Source organism: Stigmatopora nigra, chromosome 11 (genome assembly GCF_051989575.1).
Source record: "Stigmatopora nigra isolate UIUO_SnigA chromosome 11, RoL_Snig_1.1, whole genome shotgun sequence".
Classification (NCBI taxonomy): domain Eukaryota; kingdom Metazoa; phylum Chordata; class Actinopteri; order Syngnathiformes; family Syngnathidae; genus Stigmatopora; species Stigmatopora nigra.
In genome coordinates this window covers 2202033-2224245 of record NC_135518.1, presented here as the reverse complement: position 1 = coordinate 2224245, position 22213 = coordinate 2202033, and the positions used below count along the sequence as shown (strand labels likewise).

The following is a 22213-nucleotide window of genomic DNA, read 5'->3' as shown; positions in this document are numbered from 1 at the left end:
ACATGAGTGGTGTCATGCATTATGCTATTATTTGTTTACTCTCATGCTTTACCACTTCACGACTTCAGTCTATCGTAGCATTTTATATTAATATCCAAATAAAAAATGTTCATAAAAATGTCAAAATTCACGCTGAAACTCGCAAGCAGAAGACAGGAGACCACCTCTCATTTCTCAACAATTTCACACAACCATGCACACAGATAAAAAAAAACAATGCTGAATGTTAAAATACAAGAAACGTCTTTCTGGACAAATGTCTCTGTCCCTTGACCCGTCACCGGACAAATCGCTGAAAGACGTTTCGCTGACGGACGTTGTGCCGATGGACGTTTCGCCGACCGACGTTTCGCCAACGGACAGTTTGCCGAATGGACGTTTCGCCAAACGGAAGTTTCGCTAAATGGACGTTTCACCGAAACGGGATTTGTGCGCTCGCACCGCCGCTGGATCGTGTGTGTATATGTTTTTCAACCGCGGCACAAAAAACAATACAATGAGAAACATCCCCACTTTTATTTGTTTAATAAAATTATAAATTGAACCCGTCGGCAAAATGTCTTTTGGCGAATCGTCCGATTACCCCCTTAGCCCAGTCAAGGGAGAAAACATGGCTTTGTAGCCAATTATGTCTACAGTACATGAACAGGGAAAGAATTCCTGTGGTGTGGTGGTAGGCCGATATAAATCAAGCGTGACTTCACAGCATGATGACAGTTGTTCAATTGTCATTTGTAGCCACTCTCGTTGACAGCAAACAAATTGCGTTTAGTGGGGTTTGTTGGGAACAAAAGAATGTTTTGTGCTCCTGGCGAGAGCATTTTATGATGCCATACGCTTATTTTTAACGTGGAACATGATACTAAGAGCTTTATTGGGAATACTAATGATGGTTCATCTTTTCATGCCTAATTAATTTCTATTTAAGTCAAATAAACATGAATAAATGCTTCGAGGAATCCAAACTAAATATTGCATATCAAAATCATATGATTTACACTTAAATATATGCAGGCAGTCTTTCTAGGGTTCTATTAAGGCTATGTTCACAGTGCAGGTTATTTCCATTGTTTGTCCATGTCACTTGTACCAGATTTTTAAGCACTGTAAGTGATCCAGATCCACTTTGACATTTACGCTTACAACCCATATATAGGTTAAAAACTGAAGCTTTGTTTGACTAAACAAACAACAGGCTTATAGAGCCACACCCCTCCCTCACCTGCCTGGATCTGACCATCTCTGCCTATCCCACACACTCTCATACACCCCACTACGGAGGCTAACAAGGCCACAAATAAAAATAATAAAAACAGCTACAGGGTTGTTTTTCTCTTACCATTTGGGAACGTTTTGAACACCACAACCTCCAGGACTAGACAGACACTGTACTTTCTGTTAGAAAATGTAGCTGTGTGTTAAGTTCATTAATAATTATACTTTAATATAATTATAAAACAATACAAGGAAGACATCTGTTAATTGGACATCAATTAACTGCACATCTCCGGTTTTACTTGCAAGTGAGAATCGATTCTGACTTCGTCCTCGTCACAAATGATTCTGGCGAGCGGCATTTTCTCCTGCCCATTTAAGGCCTCAAATTAAAACAATTACAAGGTTATTGATTGCGTAAGCAAAAAAACAACTGCCACAATAATCACATATCAGGTATTTATAAATAACAATTAAGGTCGGAACTTAAAAACAACTCCATTGGAAATTAGAATAACAAGCCTCCATTCGGCAAGAGAAACAAGCGTCACAATCTAAAAACAATATGCGAGTAATCCCGGAGGTTGTTTGATAGCCATCCGCTGAATCAACAACAATTTAAGCGTCTTCATTGCGAACTTATATCTGGAGAAAGGGTCGACTCATATCTTCCAGTAATCAGTCCTCAGAGCGAGGAGTCGGTGAAGTGTCCTGGAGAGTGACCTCGAGCTCGCCCCAGTCCCAAATTTAAGGAACTCTTATTAAAAAATTGTTAAATGCGCACATATATAACAGTATCCCAGAATAACCCCAACACCGGGTTTATCCTAACCAAAAACCCTGGATGAACAGTGAGACACATGCACTCATCAAATGTCGTAACACTGCGTTCAGGTTAAGGGAAAAGTTACAATACAGCGCTGCCAGCAGACCTGAAGAGAAGCAATAAAAAGGCCAAGGCACGATATCCAAGGAAAATTGAAGGGCACTTCACAAAAAATACCCCAAAGAAGATGTGGCAAGGAATACGACACATTACCAATTACAATGACAATCATGTGTCTGTTAACGCGGATGCCTCACTTGCAGAGGAACTTCTTTGGCCGCTTTGAGACTGACAAATTGGATTCAGTCTCAACACATCCACCACCACCCTGCAGCAGTACACTGAAGCTTCAGGAACATGAAGTGAGACAGGCACTGTGGACTATGAACACTGGGAAGTCAGCTGGCCCTCAAGGAGTACCTGGGTGCTCCCTGTACACATACGACTACACCGACCCACCAGTTTAACTCCATCAACAAATTTTATTTGAGACTTATATAAGCCATTTTTCTTTTTGATGCCAGTCATCACGGGAATATAATATTGACTACAGTAGTACAAAATCCTAAAAATTTACACAGAAGTGTGACTACAGTTATCACTTGAATATCGGAGATAATGTAGACCAGATATTGCCACGATATTTGAAAAGCGGTATGATCAGCCCTAATATTACAACATACCACGTTTTCCTATACAAAAATACAAGTACACAAGTATTCTCAAAAAGTGTATTTTATAAATATCACAGTTATAGGTATATGAAAAAACTGTAATCTATTACTAAGATTAAGATGGCGGCGCACACGGGTGCAGCGGCTCAATGCTCTCCGATTTGGTGTTAGCAATTTCGTCATACGCAGCTGGGTATGATGACAATTATGTTATGATCCCGTCACGTAGCGCGACGCGATCGGGGAAAGGTGAACCCAGGTGCGAAAATGCCGAAGGAAAAGGGAAGCTGTTCCGTTGGTTTTGTTTCTTGGTTTAATTAACGGGAAAAACTTAACATAAACAACTTGGATTTGAAACACTTACTAATACAGAACTGAAAACATGATACCCCACGATGTAGCGTGGCGTCGAGTGAACGTAGGCATGACAAACGTGGAAACTCAGGGGAACAAATCAGTCGATCCGACGACGATCAACAAAACTCATAATGCTTAAATAGCCAGGAAAACATAACCACCTAATTGCAACGGCTGATAACAATCATGACGTCATGCCAGGAGGGGCAACCGAGCCACTCCTGACAAATTAGGCTTTTGTCGAGTCAATGATGATGACAAAGCCTATGTCCGATTATTACTATCTAAATATAATCTATATGAGGCGGCACACCGGAGTTGCGGCCGCAAGGTGGCCGGTGCCTGTCGTGGCGGCAATCCTAGAACCCTCTGGTGGACACCGCGAGTAAGGCTATCAGGCTGAAAAAGGAGCTCTATCGGGTCTTTTTGGCCCACAGGACTCCGGAGGCAGCTGACGGGTACTGGATGGCCACCTGACCGGACGATTCGCCGAAATAAGTTTCGCCGCCGGACGTCTGGCCGAGGGACAGTTCGCCGAGGGGGCTTTTGGCCAAACCAGTATTTGTATTTAATCATTAAATGCTGTTTTCTGCATGATTTTAGCACATTATAAACATAATAAGTATACAAAATATTCCTGAATACTCTTGTCATGGGAAGAGTATTCAGGAATATTTTTATTAAGCAGCAGCACCATATTTGAACTTTGTAAGACATGCATTTGTCAATGTAAAAATAAAAGATATTTCCCCATCAGTTTCTTTGCACTGTAGAATGATTTCTTGCAGCCGTGAGAACAAATGAAGACAAAGTTGCAGTTGTTTAATTGATAGCTCTTTGGAGTTTGAGATACGCAGAAATATATACCTGTTAATATACCTGGAAGATGTGGGATAAGGCAAAAGCAAAATGCACAAAAATGACTTTAAATCATCATCATCATCACATCAAAGGTTTCCTCTTCATAGGTTGGAACGAAAGCCTGCACACCCTGCGGCCCTTTGTAAAATAGTTTGCCCACCCGTGGTGTAGGTGTTCACTCACCTGACTTCGCTGTGGGCAGGCGCGGTCTTGATTCCCGTTTGTGGTGGTATGAATGTGAGTGCAAATGGTCGGCTGTCTCTGTGTGCCCTATAACTGATTGGCGACCAGTCCATTGTTTAATCTGGCTTTTGACCGAAGTTAGCTGCTATAGGCTCCAGCCACCTTTACGAGTATGTGTGGTACAGAAAAAGAATGCAGAAAAAGAAACTCTCAAATTGCAATGCTAAAAAATGTGTTACAATATTTACTAGCTCTGCAATTGAATAGCAACCACTTCAGAGTCTGTCCCACTTCCTGCTAGTGGGTAGCTGGGATAGGCTCCAGCACTCCCTCCACCCTTTTGAGGATAGGTAGTTCAAAAGATTAAAGAATGAATGAATGAATACTGATTGCCTAATTGACTTTTGTTTGCTTTTCAAAAATGAAAGCATGAGCACAACTTTCATCCAGGCACCCCTCTGGGAATTCTTTGCACCTGCAATTTAAAGACAGAACAAGCATATTTACTGTAAGGTCTGACAAAGCACTTTGAATCTCATAAATTAATATTTTTTTCCACGTAATCCTCCCACAACCAACAAAATCAGCTCTGAAGTAATTTGCCGTGTTTGCGGATGCAGATTGCTTCAAAAGCCCTTTTTACAAATGCACACCTCCAATATATCAGATTACCAACATTTTTCCCATTATTGTCACCTTATAATAATAATAATTATTATTATTATTATTATCATCATTATTTGAAATATGTAGAGTGCATAAGCAGTATGAAACGCATTGTGTCCAATGTTTTTATGGTTCACATTATTTTAACCTCTCCCACATTAGTCATTTTTGTGGTCTCCCCGCAGAAGTGTCGGCATCCTTCGATAGAGAGTCATCACTGACCTATTCACTCCAGGAGCCTTTCTCTGTCATGCTGAACAAAAGCTTGCAGGCGGGGAGCAACAGCAAAAGTCGAGCCAAAGAGGACTTTTCATTCAGCTTCATCACTTCGCAGAGTCCTGCTATGCTGTTGTCTATTAGCACTCTCAGCCACCAGTACATTGCTGTCATTGTGGCAAAGAATGGTAAGTGCATGTACCAGTTGAAGTACTTATTTGTGCGTGCGAAATAACTTGAGATGAAATCAGATTAGATGAGGCTTGATTTCTTCTGATCCATCCCGTACTCAGGAAATAGTTGCATCATTGTGTCCCTCTGTGCTATATTTTACAATAACTGTAACTACGTTGAAGAAAATGTTCTTAAATCTTTACAAAAAGAGTGGTTCGCACGTCAACCTCACAGTTTTCGCGTCGAGGGTTCGATCCCAGCTGGGTCCTCACTGCTGGTAGTATGCATGTTCGAGCTTGCGTGGTATTTCTCAGGATACTCATGGGCACTTGTACACCACAAAAGTGTAGCGTAGGCTAGTTGAACACTCAAGTCAAGTGTGAGCATGAATGGTTGTCTGTCTGCTTTTGCCCTGCGATTGGCTGCCCACCCATTCGGGGTGTCCCCTGCCTGGTGCCTATAGTGAGCTGGGATAGACTCCAGCAACCCCCGCGAACCTTTTAGTGATACTTGCTTGAGAAAATGATTGAATGGATGTTAACAAAAACACATGGTTAAACGAGCAATTTAATAACATCAGACATAGGCGTTGTCGTCATCATTGACTTGACAAAAAGCCTAGTAGTCATCATACCCTCAGCTGCGTATGACAAAATTGTATAGTGCTTCTCCACTGGTCCGCCATCCCAGGCAAGACCCCTTAACTGACATATTCAGACTTGTTAGCACTCCGCCACGATGGAAACATCGCATCACCTCTTGTTGCCTCACCGATGCTAACAAGAATAAAATGTATCACTTACCTCTCACTGTCTTCTTACTTACCCTCCCTCAGTTCGCCTGTAGAAGGCAGATCCACTCCAAAAATTGTGGGCAATGGATCGGGCGTTTGTCAAAAAGATACTAGGAAGCGGGGCTCGGAGTGGTTGTTGTCGTAGCCCAACCGCAATGGCCGCCCGACATCCGCTCCCCTGCCTCCTTTCTCTTCGCCGTCTACGGCGTAATTTGGGGGGGTTGGATATCCTCGGAGATCCTGGAGGTCTCCGGATGTATATGTAATATCTATCTCCTTTAAGTAGTCATTAAACGGCCTATTATGTTTTGTATAATAATAAACATTCATTCATTCATTTATTCATCTTTCACTCCGCCCATCCTCAAAAGGGGGTTGCTGAAGCCTAACCCAACTGTCTTTGGGCGAAAGACTGACTACACCCTAGGCCTAGAGACTGTTTGCCAGTCACTCATAGGGCAAACAAAGAGACAAACGACCATCCCCACTCCCAATCATACCGACACCTGTGGGAATTAAGCCCACGCCTGCCTGCACCAAAGTCAGGGGAGTGAACATCTACACCACAGGTGTCAAAGTGGGGCGCGGCGGCCAAGTCTGGCCCGCCGCATCATTTTGTGTGGCCCGGGAAAGAAAATTATGAGTGCCAACTTTCTTTTTTGTGATGAAAGATTGTAGATTATTTCCTGTGTTTCCTCATTTCAAATCAATAATTGCAAAAATGTGTACTAATTTGAATGATAAAAATGATCTATCGATTAGCGCGATCGAGAAAGCTATCAATTTATGAATCGATTAATTTTGGCAGCCTAGTTAGAGGACATAACGGCCCTCTGGGTGTAATCGAAACTACCATGTGGCCCGCGACAAAACAATTAGTTTGACACCCCTGATCTACACCATGAGTCGGCTTATAATATCAACATGATTGTTGAAAATTGTTCTATTAGGGTGCCAAATATTGTATCCATATTCATTAGTGATTGAAATTAAATTGGCGGAGCAATGAAATTATTGTTTTGGATTCTGTCAATGCATTACCAAATGTGATATCTATTTCCCGCCGTGCTTATCCTGTTGAGAGAAGCTCAGTAAAGTGGTATCTCTGCTGACAAATGCTTCTACATAGAACATTTTCAGTTTACAAAAACCTTTGATATGCAAATTGCTGTTGCAATATACCAAAACAAGATGTAAATTACAAAATCCCTCAACACGTCAACACAATTTCTGTATCCCTAATTATATTTTGAAATTGTCTCCCATGGCCTCCGATTGGCTATCTCAAAGTCAAGTCAAAAGCCTTTATTGTCATCATACATAGCTGCATATAACGAAATTGGTGGTGCAACTCCACAAAATGCGTTTTCCCAGTGAAAAAAAAAAAACAGTAATACAAAACTATCTCACAACTTAACAACCAGTTGCCGGACCACCAATTCAGGGTGCCCACAGCCTGGAGCCCATACATGTCATATATGGCCCATTACTGATAACATTCATTTAGAATAACAAGTTACAGATAACAACATTTATTTAGAATAACAAGTTACAGATAACAACATTTATTTAGAATAACAAGTTACAGATAACAACATTTATTTAGAATAACAAGTTACAGATAACATTCATTAAGAATAACAAGTTACAGATAACATTCATTAAGAATAACAAGTTACAGATAACAACATTCATTTTGAATAACAAGTTACAGATAACAACATTCATTTTGAATAACAAGTTACAGATAACAACATTCATTTTGAATAACAAGTTACAGATAACAACATTCATTTAGAATAACAAGGACATTTAATCACGGCCAAACAAGTAAAGGAGTTATAACAGTAGATACTGCAATTTACACCAGAATTGAACTATATAGTACTGTATAGAAAATATATTTAAAAGGTATATAGTTCTGCGTATCTCGAACTCCAAAGAGTTATCAATTAAACAAAATTTATCAAATATGGTGCTGCTGCTTAATAAAAATATTCCTGAATACTCTTCCCATGACAAGAGTATTCAGGAATATTTTGTATATTTATGATATTTATAATGTGCTAAAATCACGTGGGAAACCGCATTTAATGATTAAATACAGATACTGGTGCTCTTTGAAAGTTTAAACCGAGTTCAGGGGTGTGATTTCCCTGGTAAAAGACAGCCTTGGTAATATTATAACGCTTCCATCTGATGGACAAATAATATTACAGCAATTGGGTCCGGGTTAGGGTTAAAAGTGCACTTTTTACCGGGAAATCAAGCACTCTGGGCTCGGTTATAGTCTCTAAAAATCGCCAGTAATTTAATTTATGCTGCGGTATTTCGTATTCATTCATTCAATGCTGTTTTCGGCTGGATGTAAAGTCATTTTAGTGCATTTTGGGGTTTTCGCCATTGACGTCCATGGCTGTCTTTTACCAGGGAAATCACTACCCTGGAATCGGCTTTAAACTTCCAAAGAGCTATAGTATCCGTATTTAATCATTAAATGCCGTTTTCCGCTTGATTTTAGCACATTATAAATGTTATAAATATACTAAATATTACTGAGTACTCTTGTCATGGGAAGAGTATTCAGGAATATTTTTATTAAGTAGCAGCACCATATTTGAACTTTTGTTGTTTAATTGATAACTCTTTGGAATTCGAGATACGCCAAAATATATACCTTTTAAATATATTATAATTTTAAATAATTTCCCAATATTTTAGGAAATATGTATTCAAAATGATTTGCTGAGAACCTTAATTCAAAGATTAATCTCAAAGTGTTCTATTCTGGTTTAAATTACAGTATCTGCCGTTATAACTCCTGCCATTACAGTACTCACTGTGTTCTATCCTGGTGTAAATTACAGTATCTACTGTTAAAACTCCTTTCCTTGTTTGGGCGTGAATAAATGTCCTTGTTATTCTAAATGAATGCTGTTATCTGTAACTTGTTATTCTAAATGAATGTTGTTATCTGTAACTTGTTATTCTCTAAATGAATGTTGTTATCTGTAACTTGTTATTCTAAATGAATGTTATCTGTAACTTGTTATTCTAAATGTATGTTGTTATCAGTAACGAGGCGTATATGGCCCGCGGGCCGAGGTTGAAAAACTTGTACACACACACGACCGGGGGCGGGGCGAGCGCGTCGGCTAAATGTTCATCGTCTAGATAGTCAGTCGGCCAAATAGTTGTTCGGCTAATTCTACGTACGCCTAGATCGTTTTTCGGTGAGTTGGCTGTCGGCCAGATGTCAGTCGGCTAAATGTCTTTTGGCATGTAGATCGTGCGCCGTTAATTCAAACTGTGAATGGGGTACGAACCGTGGTTAATGTGCCCTACAGGGTTGTTGTGACATGGTTGAAGACAAAGAACTGATCTCTCAATCTGTTTTTTAATTACAAAATCTAAAAAGAAACAAACTTTTCGCAGCTTGTTAGTTAGTAAAAGGGAAAATCTTGACATCCATTAAGAACTGCGTTACAGTTATTTAAAAACTAAATAAAATGTATATTGAAATATTAGAGCCATTTAACAAATAATTGATCATATAATGCTTGTCTAATGAGTAAATATTACTTCTTTTTTTCTGCAATAAAATTTGGCCACTACATTTCTGCTTAAAAAAAAAAACACATTCGGATCATTGATGACTACGTACTTTGAACACAGAAGCCAAAAATTGCACAGCACTGCAGAGTTCTTATTCCCTCACACTGCTTGTTTTTACACTTGCTACTTCCATCTGACAAAAGTGAATCTGACATATGTATGAAGACAAAGGGGGCAATGGGGTTTCACATGTGTGCTGTGCGTGCTCTGCACCCAGGGAGTCTACAGATTTGGTACCACCTGCAGACAGACAGGAAGCCAGACGTCTTCTGCCCCACTGCCGCTAACCTGGCAGATGGAAGACTCCATCGAGTGCGAATCCACAGAGTGGAGCAGAAACTCCATGTACAGGTGAAGAAGACACGTGGGTGGACCCATGTTCAAATGTCATGCTCTTTTTTTCAGCAGCAATGTGGCATTTGTCTGAATGCATTGCCATTGAATAATTACTTTAATATGCAAATAGAGAGTTTCCCAAAGGCCCCATAGCCTGGTATTAATGAAGCAGGCCAGGTTGTGCAAAAACAAATATTTCAAGTGTTTGAAAAGTGCAATGGGGCATCTGTAGCCAAACACTTTAGAAAGACTTAATGACAAATTGAGGATGTAATGTGTCCTGCTGATTACAGCAACGTCAATGTCCAGTTTGTTTATAACTATGAAAGAGTATCCAAATACCATGGGGCTATTAGAGCTTCAAATGATACAAAGGACAACAATAATGACTTCCAAGGTGGTCGTCGTAAACATGGTTCGGCTCCAAATTCCAAGTCGGCACCCCGGGTCAGACGCTAATACAGTAAGATAGCTAAGCTTCTCATACTTTATTATCAACCTTAAGCCAGTTAATGTAGGATAAGATCTATTCATTTTTAAAAGAATTCTTTAACTTTTTCTAAAGGACATGCGAAATACATTGGAAATACTTTCTAAAGATGTCTTTGGATTTTCCGTTTTGAGACTAGATTGGAAGTTGTTATAACGGATGTATAAAAAAAGACAAAATTAATACAATTTTAAAAGGTCAGCTGAGATAGGCTACCCTAGTGAGGATAAAGTGTTTCAGAAAATGAATGAATGTCATCTAATAAAGACAATACAACTCATTCTTAAACTACGAAAAGCTACCCTAGTGAGGATAAAGCATTTCAGAAAATGAATGAATGGATGTTGTAGAATAAATATAATACAAGTAATCTTTTAAATTACAAAAAGTAATGAATAATTTAACCGGGAGAAATTTTGAAAGGCATCATTCTAATTTCGCTACACTAGTGAGGATAAAGCCTTTCAGAAAATGAATGAATGAATGAATGAATGTTGTGGAATAAAAATAATACAGCTCATTCTTTAAATTACAAAAAGTAATGAATAATTTAACCTAGAGAAATTTTGACAGGCATCATTCTATGTTTGTCTTCAAACCAAAAGTTGCTGTGCAATATTCATTCATCTTCTGTACTGCACATCCTCGTAAAGTTTGCGGGGGCTGCTGGACCTATCCAAGCTAACTTTGAGCAAAAGGCAGACTAAACCCTAGACTGGTTGCCAGTCAGCTCTAGGGCACACAGAAAGACAGACAACCATTTACATTCACAATCATACCACCAGCAGAAATGGAGCCTGCCTCTGCCCGCACCGGAGTCAGGCGAGTGAATGCCTACACCATAAGGCGGCTTGCTGTGCAATATGAAATAAATACAATAATCAACTTAAGACATCATCATGAGGGCCAAGACTTTTCGCCCTCACAAAAAAAACAATTTAAATTTACCTAAATTTACGCATGGTCAATAAAAAAGCCACAGTTGGATGAAGGTAACCCATTTCAACCAAAGGTAACAAGTTTTAGAACTTTGCAAAATGTTCATAATATGTGCATAAATTTGGAAAAATCCTTGACGTAAGAAAATAGTTACAGGCTGTCCTCAAATGAGCGTTTCATTTTCTGAAACGCTTTATCCTCACTAGGGTAGCATATTTCAGCTGAATTATCGTTATCATTTCATCGCCCAGGTCAACATCAACGCTTATTGTGATTATCATTATCCAACTGCGTAAAACTAGGATACACTAAAAACATAGAATGCCCACTCATAGCTCTTTACTTTCTCAAGACCACTGAGTAGCAGATACAGTCCTCAACAGATGCAGTGTAAATATGAGGACAAAATCTGCAGCTTGTGTGGTTCGAGTGAGGTACAAGTCTATAGGGCATTGGTTTAATTTTTAAAAATGTTTTTCTGCACTAAAATAACATTAACAAGCGTCCTTTTGAGATTGGAAATAATGAGAATCCAAGCAGATTGTTCAAATATCACTGCGGCACATAGCTGTGTGGGTAGCCATGATAAATAAGATAATAAGACGCAGATTTATCGTAATCAATTGTTTTCATAATTTTCAATCTTTTAAGTATTTACACATTTGTTCCTAATTTGCTCTTCTTTTTCGGTATATTTTGCTTTCTCGTCAAATAGGTGGACCATGATATCCACAGAAGCTACACCCTATCTTATGATGGAGAATTAGTTTTAATCAAAACTTTGATGTTGGGCAAAGTTATCAGTAAGTTCTTGATGTTGTTCAATGTGCTAACAAAAAGTGATGAAATGGCTTGTTAGCTAAATGTATACACAATATCGGCATTTCCGCAGGATTGGATGCGTTCCAAGAGGAAGTACATGAGGCTGCTTCGAACGGTTTTGTGGGCTGCCTCTCTTTGGTGCAGTTTAACAACGTGGCAGTGCTCAAGGCGGCACTGACCAACCCTGGAAGCTCATTAGTTACTGTACGCGGCCCATTGGTTCAATCAAATTGTGGCACATTGGCAGACTCTTCAAGATCATTGCAAGGTATACTCAACAAAGATTAATGTGTTTTTTACCCTTAAATATACTTGAAGATCTCAACATAGTCCAAAAATGCTCTCATAGTTTTGTTCACATTTAGTAATATTTTGTTTCCATAGTAAGTGTAGACCTACATTGTCATTGGAATCTGCTCATTTTATTCAACAATTTATACGTTTGCACATTCTTGCTGCTCAATGACATGCAGATATTTCTGATATAATGCTTTCACACGTTCTTACCATATTAGCAATACATTTTTGTAATCGTCTTGGAGTTTGAACATAATGCATGATATGCTTTGGTTCCAGACAGGAGGAAAGACCCGCTTTATTTCAAAATATAGGCTGAGCACAGTACATTAAAAAGAATAAGGACATCTGTTCTCTTTCGCCATCGTTCTGGCCAAAACACATCGTCTGATTCCTTTCTTGGTAGTTCAGTCCAACCCCAGCTCTTGTAAATATTTATCTATGACTGAAGGGTGTCACAATATATTAAAGAATTCCCTCCTTTTGTATTTTATTTTAACTACAAACACAACAGTACAGTTCTAAAGTTCGAACAGATCAAACAATTCAATTCTTTGGACTTCCCGTGCCCCTCAGTCCTGACGAAGGATGATTCCGTTTTTAGAGGATTATTGTGGCTCTGTAATAACGGCATACCTTTTCTTCGACCAACCGACGATAATCTGCACACTGTCCGCTGGAGAGAACCCAGGTCAGAAAAGTCGTCCGTCGTCGTCCCGAGATGATGGGCCCCTCGCTCCACCTCTACCCATCGTCAGCCTCCTGGATGGATCCTCTTTGTTTAGAATTCCAGGAGTAAGGTTTATTAGCAGAAGGCAAACTTTCGGAGTCCAGTCCGTTCAGGCTCTCTTTATTTAGACTAACTAAAGTTATCAGGAGCAAAACATTTACTCTGTTGCAAGCAAATGTATAATACAGTAATACCACAATTATCGAGGTTACTGGGATTGCAGATGATCGTTTGTCTCTATGTTTGCCCTACGACTGACTGGTGACCAGTCTATGGTGTAGTCTGCCTTTCGCCCGAAAACAGCCAGGTTAGGCCCTAGCAACCCTTTCGCGGATGGGTGGTATGGAAGATGAATGAATGAATGAATTTTAAAAATTAAAAAATTTAATAAAAAAATCCCCAGAAAAAAATTGTGATGTAGTGAAGCAGCGATAACTGAAGCACGAAGTAGCGAGGTGTCTCTGTAATATCAAATCAAAACCTGACATTTGCCCCTTTTACTATATGTTTGCACGCAATCTAATGAAACTTCCTTATGCCTAAATTTTAATAATTCATTTTTATGACAATGGTAGGTTCATTAATAATTACCCTCGTTCGTAATTATCAATAACTGCAGGCAGACATCTTATTTAATTATTGACATTTAATTAAATAGAATGGATCACGGATAAAACCTCAGAGGGGAGATTCAACAAGCCAGAGTTTCTCCTACAACTTCAGAACGTCTCCTCGAATAGACATTTTCGTACGACTCTTATTGCCATGAATCAAAACAATTTACAGAGTTGTTGATCATTTCATCACGTATGAGTAAAAACAACATCTGGAACTACAATAACAATCAAAGTATTTTACCAATAACAAGGCAGGAGACTAGACCAAACAACATTTGGATTAGAACAATTATGCCTTCCCTTGACCTAAGAATCATATAACAATTACATAAAGAAAAACCCGAAGTGCGTCAAGAGGTATAGTCGCTGTGTTGTAAATAACAGAAGCAACATTCTTGTTATTGGACGAATAGCCCTGGCCTCGTTACAAAAGGGACCACCGAATCTCGAAGACTCAGATTGGGTGAATTGTTTGTATAAACATCCTGGAACAGGCAGTCCAGGTTAAAGATGACTTGGCGGTTATTGGTGACCGCGCAACACTTTGAGAATAATAAGAAAATGATTTAACAAAGAAATGACTTAATACAACTATATTTATAATAGTAATACAGAATAAACCCAACAGACAAATATAATTCCACCCAGGGGGATGGAGGATTTGCAGGTCTGCTCTTTACCCAAATTGCCCTTATGGGCAGGTCACGTCTGAAAAAATGAAGAACAATACTAATCTTGTCCAATTCACGTTCATATTGATCACAGACATCAATGCTCTCACCAGTTGGCTGTATAATAAGTCGATGCAATTCTTGCAATTTGGAATTTAATTGCAGTACCATGGTACCTTGAGATAACACCTTAATCCATTACCCGGCTTGAGCTCTTATGTCTATTTTCTCGTGACTCGAATGAACGTTTCCCATTTAAATGAACTAAAAACAAGGTAATTTGTTCCAACCAATAGGTTCACCCATATGTATTCCCAAATGTACCTTTCAACAGAAGAGGCATCTTACTCATAATCAGTGTCTTGCAAGAGAGAATCGATCCTGACTCGTCTTTCGTCCTAGGTCATTCTAATGAATCGAATCCTCTCCTGCCCATTTATTTTCATAAGAGTAAACACCAAGCAAATGTCTATTCAAAACAATTGAAGGTCAGAAATCAAAACAATTGCAGGTCCTTTCGGAGGGCAAGTGGTATCGTCACCTGGTGCGGAGTCCAAGTCAAAACAACCTTGCTTGCGACCGTGTAAGAAGTTTTGGTTTCAAAACGATTTGGAGACCTGTTGTTTATCGCGGTTACGAAAAAAAACGTTATTCTTGCAAGAGATGTAAAACAATGATTTTTCTAAATTAACCAAAGCATTCCAGCAAATGTATATACAAATATATATGAGACAATAAAACCAATGTAAAAGAGTTCCCAATGGTTTTATGGCATTGCTTGCTGAGCAATAATCTTTCCAATCAGTAGTGTTCCCTCGGTCATCGCGGTTAATGAGGACCGGGACCACCCACAATAAGTGAATTTCCGCGAAGTAGGGATTCCCCTTCAAAAATGCTTAATTTGAATTTAATTCAAAAAAAATCTTTTTTATTTATATATTTTATATAATAAAATAATATATATGTAGCTTTTCCTACACTTTCTTTGCTATGCACTTGCAATAATCTTTTCTTCATGCTTACAAAACTTTTCTATTCACTTACCAAAATATTTTCTATTCACTTACCAACATTTTTTTCTAAAACAATTCCCCTCCTACGTACATCAAACCTTCCAGATATTTTGAACTGGGACAGAAACCATGCCTCTCCACCCATCGCGGCAGACAACCCCCCACTACAAATCAGCACATACCCCACATCCGGTAACCCTCCGATCTCCATTCTGCAGTCTGGCAACAAACCCATCTCCCTTGTCGCTTTCTGAACCATATTAATCACTTACTTAATAGTTCAAACAACAATTATATTCTAAATTTACAGAAATTGATCGCAATACTTTGTGATTCACCCAATATCAATATCTGAATACACCAAGACTATAAGTCTCTGACTTTTTCTTAGGAGAGTCCCTGACTATTAACAGACCAACACTATAAGTTCCTGACTTATTCTTATTCTACCTACGTTGGTCCCAGACCAGAAACTATAATTCCTTAGCTTTTTTTCACTCACATATGACAGCGTAAAAATTGACCATCACATGGGTTCTGATTGGCCGCTTCAACACGGCGTGCGTGCGTGCCAATCCAGTGTGGAAGCGTGCCTTGGCGTACCTACGTTGGTCCCAGACCACAAACTATTATGTTCCACATAAGTTGGTCCCAGACCACAAACTGTTAATACTACCGCAGTGGTAATACTCATTCAAATTATCACACTTCACGTAGACAGAAATCAAAGAATGAACTCACAATTTTTCTCGTTCCGAACCTGCCCTAGTTCGGGGGACCTGGGAATCCCCGGAGCGGCGAAGGAACGTCCGTCGAGTTGACCCTTTCAACGGAGGATGCTGTCGCTGTGCTTCGTCGTTGCTTCGGCAATTGTTGGCTGTTGGGTTTCGGGTTTTCGGCACCAAAGTATGATAGCTCTGAAATACAACTTCAGGAGCAGGTTAAGAAAGAGTGACATCAATTTAATAGGAAATAGGTTTAATACCAGACTGCAGTATCAAGGAGAAAGCTCGAACCGCCGTGATTCACTCACAGTCTGCCGTCTTTGCAATTCTCTCTGAATAAACAGTGGGTAAGTATTTATATAGGAAAACAGGGCATAGTATGGTTTCTATGACAACAACCAAACTCTGGGCAAAATCTGATTCATCAGTGGCAGGTCTCCATGACAACAACCAAACTTTGGGTAAAGTCTGATTAATCAGTTACAAGGCTCCATGGCAACGACCTAACTTTGGGCCAAGTACGGTTAATCAGTGTCAAGTCTCCATAAAAACGACCAAACTCGGGGCAAATTTCTTATGACAACGATGTTTCTATACTTACAAAAACTGATACAATATGAACAAGCAATTGCCAAGCGACTTTGTCATTTTATCTTAATGTTATCTTACAGATTTCACACATACGCTCATCCACACTCCTATTCATAACACCAAGATACCACGATTGCACACGCTGTCAAGCGCCCTTGTTCCAAGTTCCAGATTAAAGTACAAAACCCAACTCCTCTCTTAGATTCCTTGATTTATGTCCGACAACCTCAAGCAAACAAAGCATAACCATATTGAGTAAGCCCCTTACACAGTCCAAGACAACCCTCTCCAACAGTTCTGTTGTTTTATCAATACCAGTCTATGTTTACACCTGGTCGAGATGCAATTGCTGCATGAGTCAGCCTTGGCGCCTTTAGGTACCACTGGCCTAAAAAGCTAACATTGCCAAGAACATGGCAAAATCTTTCAGTCATATTATATATCTCTTATATGTGATGGGTGTTTTTCAGATCAAACTGTGAAAACAAATAATGGAAAGAAGCACAACCGTGAGACACAGAATGACGTGGCTGTTATAGCAGGTATGTGTTCTCTCAGAACATTTTTAGCAGCAATGTACTCACTATACAGTGGTACGTCGACATAAGATTACCCGACATACGATTACCCCGACATACAATTACCCCGACATACAATTACCCCGACATACAATTACCCCGACATACGATTACCCCGACATACGATTACCCCGACATACGATTACCCCGACATACGATTACCCCGAGATACAATTACCCCGACATACGAGCATTTCGTGATACAAGTAAAATTTCGAGTAAATAATTATTTCTAGATACGAGAAAAATTACCAGATAGGAGAAAGCCTGGTGGCCAAAACTTGAGAGGCTGTTCATGATTTTAGCGCAGTCTTTTTGTCACATCTCTTTTGTGTATAAGAGATATCTACGAGCACTGGACAGAGCTGCATTTTCTTAAAGTGGTTTTTCTTCTTCAGTCAGCGCGATCGCTAATAAGAGGAGTATATATTATTTCTCGTTGTATGTATATATCGCTATCATCTCTCTCTCTCTCTCTCTCTCTCTCTCTCTCTCTCTCTCTCTCTCTCTCTATATATATATATATATATATATATATATATATATATATATATATATATATATATATATATATATATATATATATATATATACATATATATATATATATATATATATATATATATATATATATATATATATATATATATATATATATATATATATATATATACACATATATATATATATATATATATATATATATATATATATATATATATATATATATATATATATATCTTCAGAAATACCACATAAGTACTGACATATAGATCAAATGAGTCAAATTCTCACAATATTTGCAGTAAAAGGTAGTGCAAAATAACACAATGATAAAGAGTAAACACATTATTCAGAATTGTTAGGTGGGCCCAATCAACTGGAACACTGGCACCTAACCTATTCACTGATGCAAAAATCCATATTTGTGACAGGAATGAATTGATTGTCTTTAACTTTCCTACAAAAACCTCGCCCCCCAACCTCAAATCCCCCTCACACACACTCCACCACCCCACCCACACACACACAAGACAAATTTCAACGTTGACATTTGCCAGTGACATTTAACAAGAAAACACAGAGGGTACTGTATTGTTGTACATCATTAGTCAGCCACAAATTCACAGTACGCTGGAGAAAAATAGGAAACAATGATATGAACATTTTAAATATAACATATCGTAGTAATTTGGTTCAGGAGTACCTTTACTTGTGAACACTATTTCTCGTCATTCAAACAAACTTTGATGAAATATTGTGTTGTTTTGGAATTTAACACATTACAAAAAGTGTCTATCTCACTCAACGAGTGTCTCACATATTGCAGACATTGTCCTCAGAATATTAAATCTCCAAGTGCTAATTTTATTCAGGAGACAAAATGTATTATTCTTGGGAAAAAGAAGAGAGATGGGGTAGTCTGGCTTTTGCCTGAATACAGGTGGGATAGGCTCCAGCAACCCTTGCGACGATGCAGGATGCGGATGATGAATGAATAAACGCAAAGTACTAATAATACTGCAATGTGATTGTGATCTGACTGTCTAATTTACAATGGGGATCTCTATGCATTGAACACATTGTAAATAAGATAGCTAGATGATCTTTTTTTTAACTGGTGGATCTCATCTAGGGGCGGCCGATGGAACGGGTGGTTAGCGCGTCGGCCTAACAGCTCTGGGATCCTGGTTCAAATCCATGTCACATCCGCCTGTGTGTAGTTTGCGTGCTCTCCCCGGGCCTGCCTGGGTTTCCTCCTGGTACTCCGGTTTCCTTCCACCAGTGGCGGACCATCAGTTGCCTTCAGGGCCTTCTCTGCTGGCCTAAGAAATATCTGAGTCACATATTATATTTTGTCATCAATACTTATTAAATAATTCTAAATTGTTTGTTGGGTTCCTTTCATTGCTTTCCCCCTGGTCGCACTGCTTCCAGATGTGTGTTTTCATATTGAAGCATTTAACCAATCACATTTTAGCCATTATTTGACACCAAGGCCATTTCTCAGGCATAGGGGTATGTCATCACTTTCACCAACTATGATTTGCTAGTAGGCGGACCAAAGCGAAAGTGAGCCAGCCAGACATTGCAAACTCCACCCACCATGGCCGACGGAGGAAAACAAATGGATTTGGTTGCAGATTTGCTCACAAAGCTATTTTCCAGACGGACTTTTCCACAAGAAAATAGACATCATTAAGAAAGGGACGTCAACTCCGAAGCTAGCAAGCCTGTTACAGCCGGGAAAAAAGTGTGTCCGCCACTTTCAGTGCGCCAACTACGAGAGCTACCAAACTGGATTTTGAGAGAGCTGCACACGTTTGTATTTAAGCTCCAGTGTTTGTATCTAATCACTAAATGCTGCGAGGAAGTGGATTTTACCCCATTTTAGTGCATATTTTGCCGCTTGGCCATTGACGTCCAACCCTGTCTTTTCCTGGGGAAACCACCCCCTGGCCTGGTTGTAATGTCACAAAAGCTCCATCCAGTATTTGTATTCAATCAATAAATGCTGCCAGGAAGTAGATTTTACCCATTTCAGTGCATTTTTTGCTGTTTCGCGTATGAACGTATCTGGACATATTGACGTTCATCGCTGTCTTTTTCCCAGATATATGATACTCCGGGCCCTGTTCTGATGTTTAAAAGGCTTCAGTTTTTTATGTATTTAATCAATGAATCCTGTTTTCAGCTGGATTTTACCCCATTTTCAGGCAATGTTAGCCCGTACGCCATTGACGTTCATTGCTGTCTTTCCCAGGAAAATCACCCCCCTGGCCCGGTTGTAATATCTGAAAAGCTCCAATATGCATTGATTTATTGATTATTTTTATGTGTCGCTGCTGTAGCTGCAGTGGAGGTTTTATAGCCATAAAATAGTTTTTGAAGGTCCGATTGATTTACTGAAGCCGCTACGTGAAAATCCACCTTTTATTAAAAGACAACATGTTTGCATTGTTATTTGTGTACCATATTAAATTATATGTCACCCCATTGTTTAATTTTAACCAGAGAGACATGCATGAATATTTGAAGAAAAATCAGTCAAGGTAATAATAGCGTGGTACTCATCACATGGTCACATTGTGTGAAATGAGTTGATCCGTAACCACCTCTCAAGCGACACAATAATCAATACTCATCTATGCAGCTCAAAATCATTTTCATTATCGTCAGTAGGGACATTTGCTCGCCCACCCATTACATGCCTGTCGCCGCTACTCCCATTTTTACCCTCCCATGCTGGCTTTTCCTTCAGTTTATCTTCGTAGCATCCTTATTGACTTTCCACGGCGGCATTCGCAGGTTCAACATTCATTTCACGCAAGCTTTTATTTATGAGATTGTTAGCAAAGGATGCCTCTCAAATGCTGATTTAATGAATCTTTTATACTGATAGATCCTCTCTCACTGTTTCTTAGGAGCTATAACAGCGGCGGCCTTCCTTGGCGCGTGCGCTTTAGCCGCAACTACCCGCCTCCTCTACCAGCGGCGGCAGGCCCAACCTGATGGGGGCGTCAAGCGCGAGGGTGCCCCCGGTGTGTACATAGACTACAGGACTGAGACACGCCCCCACGGCTCGATACGGGAGAACATGAAGGAATACTACATCTGATCTTTCTGAAGCACCAAAGTCACGTAGCCTCGACGCCAGCCTTGGAAGTCTCAAAGACAACTCTGGATTTAAAAATTGAATAACTAAAGCCCGCAAGCTGGAACAAAGACAGCCTTGAACATGTTTCAGCATGCAACTCCGTCTTTATTTGATGTGGGCGCAACTGAAATTGTGGTTCTTCTCTTGTACACAGCAGAAGATGAATGTTAGGCTTGAGTGGACGACACTGGTGCAACATAAGACGCATTATAAGATTTCTGACATGCCGGATATTCCCACATTTCCATGAGAACTTCTTAGGGAATGTGCATGTGAGCACCGTCAGGAACGTAACGTAATAAGGTTAAAGCTGACCTACTAAAGTGTACGAGTGCCTCATTTAAATACCAACCTTCTAGAAAAGGAGCGTTTGAGTTTTCTGACCTGGTGACGCTTGCCCCTCACAGTCTTGAAACGAGAAGAGAATGCCAATTAAATCTAAGAGCCGCAGCTCTTTTGTTCACCTTGTGCACAGATTGGATCCTCTTCCTACTATGGAGTGTTTCTTCATTTTACGTTAGCTTCCCTCAGTGTCCCTTAATTCACCCTTTGGGCTGCGTGCATTGAGTTGTCGGCTGGCAAACCCTGAAAGTGCGTATACCTTTGATAGCTGTATACCCTTTTCTCCTTGTGTATTATTTTTCCAATATAAGAAAAAGATGTATATTGTAATCATGATGGCAGTGAGGCAGATAATTAAAACAGAGTAATAAAAGGATTAGAGTATGCTAATAAAAAATATAAACATTGACTTGTTCTTGTTAGCAAATGTATACTTCTGAACATGCTTGGAACAAACTATCACGTTGTGAAGTACACAAGCTGCGATGGGTACCATATTTTCTCGCATTGTACCTTCTCCGTGTATAAGCTGTACCCTTAAAATTGCCTTAAAATCGTTGAATTTTATCATTTCCCACGTATATCATTTGAACCAGTAGTTCAAATGTGTCCTCTGTAGAGGGTATTTGTATTCCTAAATATCTCCCACCCAGTGAATCCAATCGCATTAACTGCTTTAGTGCTCTATAGAAGACATTCAAAGCTTTCTAATGATACCAAATTTCTTTTGCTGTATTCCAGTTATTTCACATTGATGGGGAATTTCAAAACAAACATTTTTTCTTTCTTGGTAGTCAGGAGGATAAGATGCCCCCTTAATATGG

General features: G+C 39.4%; 1 protein-coding gene across 2 annotated transcripts in view; it reads left to right on the top strand.

Moving 5' to 3' along the window:
• Nucleotides 1-21798, top strand: part of LOC144203873 (contactin-associated protein-like 5) — a 152283-nt gene extending 130485 nt beyond the window's left edge. For both annotated transcript variants that reach the window (XM_077727429.1, XM_077727428.1), the window contains exons 19-24: nucleotides 4968-5186; nucleotides 9798-9931; nucleotides 12061-12148; nucleotides 12238-12435; nucleotides 17282-17353; nucleotides 20815-21798. In XM_077727429.1, the coding sequence (XP_077583555.1) occupies nucleotides 4968-5186; nucleotides 9798-9931; nucleotides 12061-12148; nucleotides 12238-12435; nucleotides 17282-17353; nucleotides 20815-21008 (905 nt within the window). In that variant the 3' untranslated portion in view covers nucleotides 21009-21798. The remainder of the gene's footprint in view (nucleotides 1-4967; nucleotides 5187-9797; nucleotides 9932-12060; nucleotides 12149-12237; nucleotides 12436-17281; nucleotides 17354-20814) is intronic.
• Nucleotides 21799-22213: the final 415 nt, after the last annotated feature.